The following is a 7587-nucleotide window of genomic DNA, read 5'->3' as shown; positions in this document are numbered from 1 at the left end:
TGAGAGAGAGAGAGAGAGAGAGAGAGAGACTGACACAGAGAGAGAGAGAGAGAGAGAGAGACGGACAGAGAGAGAGAGAGAGAGAGAGAGACGGACAGAGAGAGAGAGAGAGAGACGGACACAGAGAGAGAGAGAGACGGACACAGAGAGAGAGAGAGAGAGAGAGAGACGGACACAGAGAGAGAGATAGAGAGAGACGGACACAGAGAGAGAGAGAGATAGAGAGAGACGGACAGAGAGAGAGAGTGAGACAGAGAGAGAGACGGACAGAGAGAGAGAGAGAGACGGACACAGAGAGAGAGAGAGAGAGAGAGAGAGAGACAGACAGACACAGAGAGAGATCGAGAGAGACGGACACAGAGTGAGAGAGAGATAGAGAGAGACGGACACGGCGTGAGAGAGAGAGAGAGAGACGGACAGAGAGAGAGAGAGAGACGGACACAGAGAGAGAGAGAGAGAGAGAGAGAGACGCTCAGAGAGAGAGAGAGAGAGAGAGAGAGAGAGACGGACACAGAGAGAGAGAGAGACGGACACAGAGAGAGAGAGAGACGGACACAGAGAGAGAGAGAGAGAGACGGACACAGAGAGAGAGAGAGAGAGAGAGAGACGGACACAGAGAGAGAGAGAGACACAGACGGACAGAGAGAGAGACACACATACACACAGAGACACATACACACACAGAGACAGATAAATAAAGAAGAAAGAAAGAACACACCTTTGACAACCTCAGGTCATCCCTAAGTACTTCACAGCCAATACTTACTGCACTGAGGAGTCAGCCTCGATTATGGGCTCAAATCCTGGAGTTCGGCTTGAGCCCACACCCTTCTGACTGCCAGAGAATTGGTTCTGTGCCACACCAATCATATTGTACCAATGTGGTATTATTTTTAATCCCATTAACTGCTGCCTTGTCTGGGAGGCAGAGGTTGAGGTGTGAACGACAGCCGATTCAATCTGACAGGAGCTGGTCTCTTACCTCGAGAATCTTTGCCAGCTTCTTGCCGCTTTTCAACTCAACTGAGGCTTTGTAGATACACTGGAGTCCGGCCTTTATCTCCTCTGTCTTCTCCTGAAGTGTGATCTTGAAGTGCAAGCTCCTCAGTCTGATTTTATACTCCTTCACTGACAGCATCTACACACATACAAGGAAGCAGAAGGAAAGGAAAGGCTTTTTGTGAATCTCCGATGATGAAAGTAGCTTTGGGCAAAGATATGAAGCAGAAATGTGTTTTTCCGCCCTCCTTTCCTGAAGTTGCTGACTCTTGCTGGAGATCCTGATCTACAGGCCTCCTAGTGTCTGTTTTTCAGTGTAAGCCTAGACAGTAGGCCAGTGGCCACTCTCTGAAATTCCCTCACTAAACTCCACTGTCTCTCTACTTCCCTCTCTGCTTTGAAGACCCTCCTTAAAACCTACCTCTTTGACTAAGCTTTTGATCACCGTCTATGAAATGGGACTTTTTTCTCCATTAAAAGGTGCTACATAAATGCAAGTAGTTATTACAGGGTGAGGCGATAAGGCCTAGTGGAGTAAATAACCAAACATGACAATATAGCAGCAACATTATTACAACAATAAGAACTTTACTGTAGGACTTCAGGGTATAGGTTATTAAGGTGAAGTGTCATTGGGGAGATGGTCTCTCAGGGCAAAGGAGCTGGTGGAGAGCAGGGTCACGGGGAGTACATAGGAACAGGAGGAGGCCATTCAGCCCCTTGAGTCCATTCCGCCATTCAATTAGATCATGGCTGATCTGTATCTTAACTCAATCTGCCTGCCTGGTTCTGTATCCCTTAATACCCCTACCTAAGAAATATCTATCAATCTCAGTTTTGAAATTTTCAATTGACCCCCAGCCTCAACAGCTTTTTGAAGGAGAGTGTTCCAGATTTACACTACCCTTTGTGTGAAGAAGTGCTTCCTGACATCACCTCAACGGCCTAGTTCTAATTTTAAGGTTATGCCCTCTTGTTCTGGTCTCCCCCCACCAGAGGAAATAGTTTCTCTCTATCTATCTTAACAAATCCAAAGTAAAGGGCAGTCAGGCAAAGGGCAATGGAAATAAGTGCCTTTAATGTAGAAAGAGAGCAGTGACGGTTTCTCTTGGACCCACCTGTAGGGCAAACTGGTCCGGGTCACTCAGTTTACTGGGATCAGCCATGTGCCGCCTGAAGTTCCTCAGCTCTTCCTCGTCGGGAGCGTAGAGCAGCAACTGCTTAATGTGAGAGGGCTCCAGACGAGTGTTCTCCATCGTCATCAGGATCCGACGCAGTTCCAGAGCCGAGAGCTTCAGGTGGGCGATTAGAATAGCTGAGAAATAAACCCACAGGAAAAATCAGACATCGCAAAACCAGGAGAGATGGAGAAGACTTACTGAGTTACTGACAGGTGCACTTGAAAATTAAACTGAAGGAAGGTGGGAACGATTTAACACTGGCCCACTCACCATCAGAGAGAAGAACTGCAGAACGAGAATAGCTGCTCAACCCCTCCTGTAGTCCAGCTAATAACTAAATATAGAAGGCAAAAAACAGCAACCTCCCAATTCTCTCCCAGTGGCCAGTCTCTGTTCCATTGCAACACCAGGCCCCAGCCCTCCACTCCCTGTGCCTAGTCCCTCCCAATACAAAGACCCATCCCTCCTCTCTCAGTCCTATTCCACTCAACCTCCCATCAGGACCCAGCCCTCCAGTCTCTCTCAGTGCCTCTCCTTCCCAACACCAGGACCCAGCCCTTCTATTTCTGTCTGGTTTCCCTGCTTTCCAACACCAGGACCCAGACCCCACTCTCTCTGTGCCTAGTCCATCCCTCTCTTCTAACACCAGTCCCCAATCCACCACACTCTGTCTCAGTGCCTCGTCCACCCAAAACCAGGCTCCACCTCTCTACTTTCTCACAGTTTACAGCCTGGGGTTGGGATGGAGGTGGTAGTGGGCTAGGTATTGGCTAGGGCCCTAACTCTCCGCTGCTCTTTCATCGATGCACGTTGCAACCCCTCCACACCTGTCCCCAGTAGCCCATCCAACCCAGTACCTGATGGCTGGAATCTACGAGCTTTAAAAAAAAAACAAAAGATCCAAATTGAGTGAATTAATAAAGAAACATGCATCAGTCAGAGATTGAGTTAGAAATGTACAGAGGCAGCAAGAAATATGGAGGAGGGAGGGGGGAGAATGGGAGACAAGGGATGGGGATAGGGATTTTTACCAAGAGAGCACTTTTAAAATCTTTGTCCATGAACAATGCCATGGGGGTTTATAATTAAAATGGGTCATTCTGTGCCCTAGCTCTGCTCCAGCCACGCTGACTGTGAAGGGGAGCAGAGTACTTACACGTGTTGTAGGCCTTCTTACGGGACAGGACTTCCACCACATCCTTCTTCTTAAAAGTTTGAGGTACAAAACTTGCTTCTGCAAAAAGAAAGCGAGAGAATAAGGAGAAATGCTGTAACTAGGACCACACCGATCATTGAGTACACCAGCTAACCCCTGTGTGGGCTGTGAAACAAGGGTCCACATTGGCCACATGGTGATTGCTGCATGTGAACTGAGTTTCAGAAAAGGGAATAACTCTGGTGTAGTGCAGTGACTCACCACAGGGGGTAGCCTAGCTCTATCCACACACAGAGTGACTGTAAAATACAGTGAGAATACACCAGCATTTCGGCACACACTCATAGACTGGTACACACACAAACTGGTACACACTGTGCACACTCACAGCCTGGTATGCACTGTGCACACTCACAGCCTGGTATGCACTGTGCACACTCACAGCCTGGTATGCACTGTGCACACTCACAGCCTGGTATGCACTGTGCACACTCACAGCCTGGTATGCACTGTGCACACTCACAGCCTGGTATGCACTGTGCACACTCACAGCCTGGTATGCACTGTGCACACTCACAGCCTGGTATGCACTGTGCACACTCACAGCCTGGTATGCACTGTGCACACTCACAGCCTGGTATGCACTGTGCACACTCACAGCCTGGTATGCACTGTGCACACTCACAGCCTGGTATGCACTGTGCACACTCACAGCCTGGTATGCACTGTGCACACTCACAGCCTGGTATGCACTGTGCACACTCACAGCCTGGTATGCACTGTGCACACTCACAGCCTGGTATGCACTGTGCACACTCACAGCCTGGTATGCACTGTGCACACTCACAGCCCGGCAGGCACACTGTGCGCACTCAAAGCCAGGCACACAGTTAGGTGGATGGGCAATGCCAGGCTGTCACTTACTGTTTGGTTTCTGGGTCCCAAAGTGCAGCTCCAGATCCAGGTATTTGACCATGTCACTCAGCTTGTCATAATCGGAGTCTTCTCCAAGCTAAAAAAAAATAAAGGAAAATGATTTGCGGATGTTAATCGCAGATAACTGATTATCAGGTGGCTTCATACCAACAAGGCGCAGCATAGAATCCTTGTTATTTACACAGAGACAGCACTCCCATTGCTCCCCCTCACACTGGAGGCCACTCAGTGTGGCTGAGCCTGTTTTAACAGACGACATTCAGACTCCAACATTGGATTCACGTTTGGAAATATGGCACACAGGCAATGTGGGGAGCATATGTTGTAATAAATTGGATAGCCAGGTAGTGAAGGATAGAATACTAGAGCCTGGTCTTCAGCTGCTTCCAAGCCTTTATTCACAGAGATCCACATTACTCTCTCCACATCCTAGATAAGCTCTCGTATAAATGGATACAAGAGAGTCCCCAATTGATATGCATCATCTGAGTACAATTAACACTAATTGATATAAATCATATAGATACAATTTAATACCTGTAACACAGGCAAACTAACAGTGGACTCTCCAACTGGGCCAAACAGCTTCCTGCCCCTGGTCAGGCCCCGACCTCGGGTCACACTTGATAGCTAAGCCCTTTCGCTTACCTACTCCCTCGACTCATGCTGACATAGGGCTCGATGGGCAGCAGTTCTCTTCTGTGTTTCACTCAATTGGCCATTTTTCATGTGTGAGCCTAGACAGTGAGTTATTGGCAGACTGTTTGGCCATGGGTTATATCATAGACAAGGCTGATCCAATCCACACACATGCACATTTCCAGCCAGGTCACTGAATTGCGATCAGGAGCAGGAACCATCCAGATTTTTTCCCAGCAAATCCCTCAGACGATCAGAACCAGTCCAGGAGATCACATGGACCAAGTGTTATTTATAAAGACACTCACCTTCCATATGATGCGATCTCTGCCCCAGTCAGCAACCGGTCCAGCTCCCTCCTGAAGGCGTGGAGAGAGTCAGCATCCACCACACTTTGATCCAGTGTCCAAAATGGAAGCTTCATTCCATGGATTGAGTACTAGAGACACTGAGCATGTGGATTGAGCATTTGAACCACTCATCGTTCAGACTGAACACTGGGACTACTGACCACATGGACTGAGTGTTGGACCCAGTGAGTGCACGGACTCAATGCTGGACTGAATACTAGGGCCAGAGTCACTGATTGCTTTGAGCCATTGAATATATACGCCATTAATGTATCAACTGTAAAGACCTCCCTTCCCCAGTTGTCCCCCTACCTGCCTCTGGTCATCGCCCCTGCCTTCTCACCGTTCCTGGTCAGAAACCCCTCCCCATTTTGTCTCCTCCATGCCCACATCACAGACAGTGCCACCCTCTCATTGTCACGCCAGTGCTTGAAGGGTTAAACTTGGCAGGTCAGCAGGTACGAGCTGTAGGAACACTAAAGGAGCTGCTTCATGTACCTGACCCCAGATGGTTCCTTCGGATTTCTCCACTTGCTCCCATCGCAGCCTCTTCACACTCATGTGACTGGATTCACTTCTGCGGTGAAACCCACGGTGCAGCGGAGGGGGGCCGGATGAAGCCGGCAAGGGAGGTGGGGGAGGAGGGGGAGGGAGGGGCATAGACTGGTTTTGGCTAGAAGAGTAAGAGGGGGGTGGTGGCAGTGGAGGTGGGGGTGGAGGTGGGATAACCCTTTTCAATTCTGAGATTAAGGTAACTGGTTTAGGGTCATTGAACTGTATGGGTGGAGGGGGTGGGGGGCTTTGGGGAGGAGGTGGGATAGGATCTGAACACGAAGAATATGTCAAGGAACTTCCATCATCGCTGCTGCTGACGTACTCACTGGCGCTGCTTGGGTCATTCATGCCGTAGATTCCCTGCTCATCCTGAAAGGACATCTACGAGAAAAGAGAGTAAATCAACCAGAAAGAAAAGGGGCACCACACTCGAGCCTCCTCCCCATCTATACAAACCATCCCTGCACCTCCTCCCCATCTATACAAACCATCTCTGTACCTCCTCCCCATCTATACAAACCATCCCTGCACCTCCTCCCCATCTATACAAACCATCTCTGTACCTCCTCCCCATCTATACAAACCATCCCTGCACCTCCTCTTCCTCATCTATACAAACCATCCCTGCACCTCCTCCCCATCTATACAAACCATCCACGCACCTCCTCCCCATCTATACAAACCATTTCTATACCTCCTCCCCATCTATACAAACCATTTCTATACCTCCTCCCCATCTATACAAACCATCCCTGCACCTCCTCCCCATCTATACAAACCATTTCTATACCTCCTCCTCATCTATACAAACCATCCCTGCACCTCCTCCCCATCTATACAAACCATCCCTGTACCTCCTCCCCATCTATACAAACCACCCCTGCACCTCCTGCCCATCTATACAAACCACCCCTGCACCTCCTGCCCATCTATACAAACCATCCCTGTACCTCCTGCCCATCTATACAAACCATCCCTGTACCTCCTCCCCATCTATACAAACCATCCCTGTACCTCCTCCCCATCTATACAAACCATCCCTGTACCTCCTCCCCATCTATACAAACCATCCCTGTACCTCCTGCCCATCTATACAAACCATCCCTGTACCTCCTGCCCATCTATACAAACCATCCCTGTACCTCCTGCCCATCTATACAAACCATCCCTGTATCTCCTGCCCATCTATACAAACCATCCCTGTACCTCCTCCCCATTTATTCCTCTGCAGTCTTTTTAGTCATTTATATATAAAGAATTCAACCAGTCATTTAGATTTGAGCCTGTACCTTATTCCCAAGTGTCTGTTTTTCTGGATATAAACCATCTGAGCTCCTTAGTTAGATTCCTGTCTGTAACTCACTCCTGGGTATCTGATGTCTATCTATGTCTATCTGTGATAAATTAAAAATCTTACAAACATATGAAAATGGACAGGAGAAAGACCAGCTAGTCCATCAAGCCTGTCCCATCTGACATGGTGTGACTCCTGCACACCATCACCCCCATCGCGCCCCCCAATACAGCCACACAATCTCCTGGAGGAGGTAAAGAACACAGAAAAAAAAATTTAAGCCAATTTAGGAAAGAAATTCTGGGAAATTCCTCCCCAAAAGGTGATCAAACAAGCTCCAGGAGACAACAGTGACTGGGTGACACCACCCACTCCCACAATGACACCCCCCCATCCCCCCCATCACCCACCGACCTTCTAAATGTAGATATGTTTGTCACTCTCAGGAGCTTGTCTGGCTCCTTTTTCAATGCTTGC

The 7587-nt window shown here is 48.8% G+C and overlaps 1 protein-coding gene across 2 annotated transcripts in view; it reads right to left on the bottom strand.

The window, feature by feature from the left end:
- Positions 1-7587, bottom strand: part of grid2ipb (glutamate receptor, ionotropic, delta 2 (Grid2) interacting protein, b) — a 68395-nt gene that overhangs the window by 13245 nt on the left and 47563 nt on the right. For both annotated transcript variants that reach the window (XM_068002995.1, XM_068002994.1), the window contains 5 exons: positions 5760-6197; positions 4261-4348; positions 3337-3414; positions 2118-2314; positions 983-1138 (listed from right to left, as the gene is read on the bottom strand). In XM_068002995.1, the coding sequence (XP_067859096.1) occupies positions 983-1138; positions 2118-2314; positions 3337-3414; positions 4261-4348; positions 5760-6197 (957 nt within the window). The remainder of the gene's footprint in view (positions 1-982; positions 1139-2117; positions 2315-3336; positions 3415-4260; positions 4349-5759; positions 6198-7587) is intronic.

This window comes from Heptranchias perlo, chromosome 22, assembly GCF_035084215.1.
Source record: "Heptranchias perlo isolate sHepPer1 chromosome 22, sHepPer1.hap1, whole genome shotgun sequence".
Lineage (NCBI taxonomy): Eukaryota > Metazoa > Chordata > Chondrichthyes > Hexanchiformes > Hexanchidae > Heptranchias > Heptranchias perlo.
The sequence above is the reverse complement of the archived record's forward strand: the minus strand, read 5'-3'. Positions and strand labels throughout refer to the sequence as shown.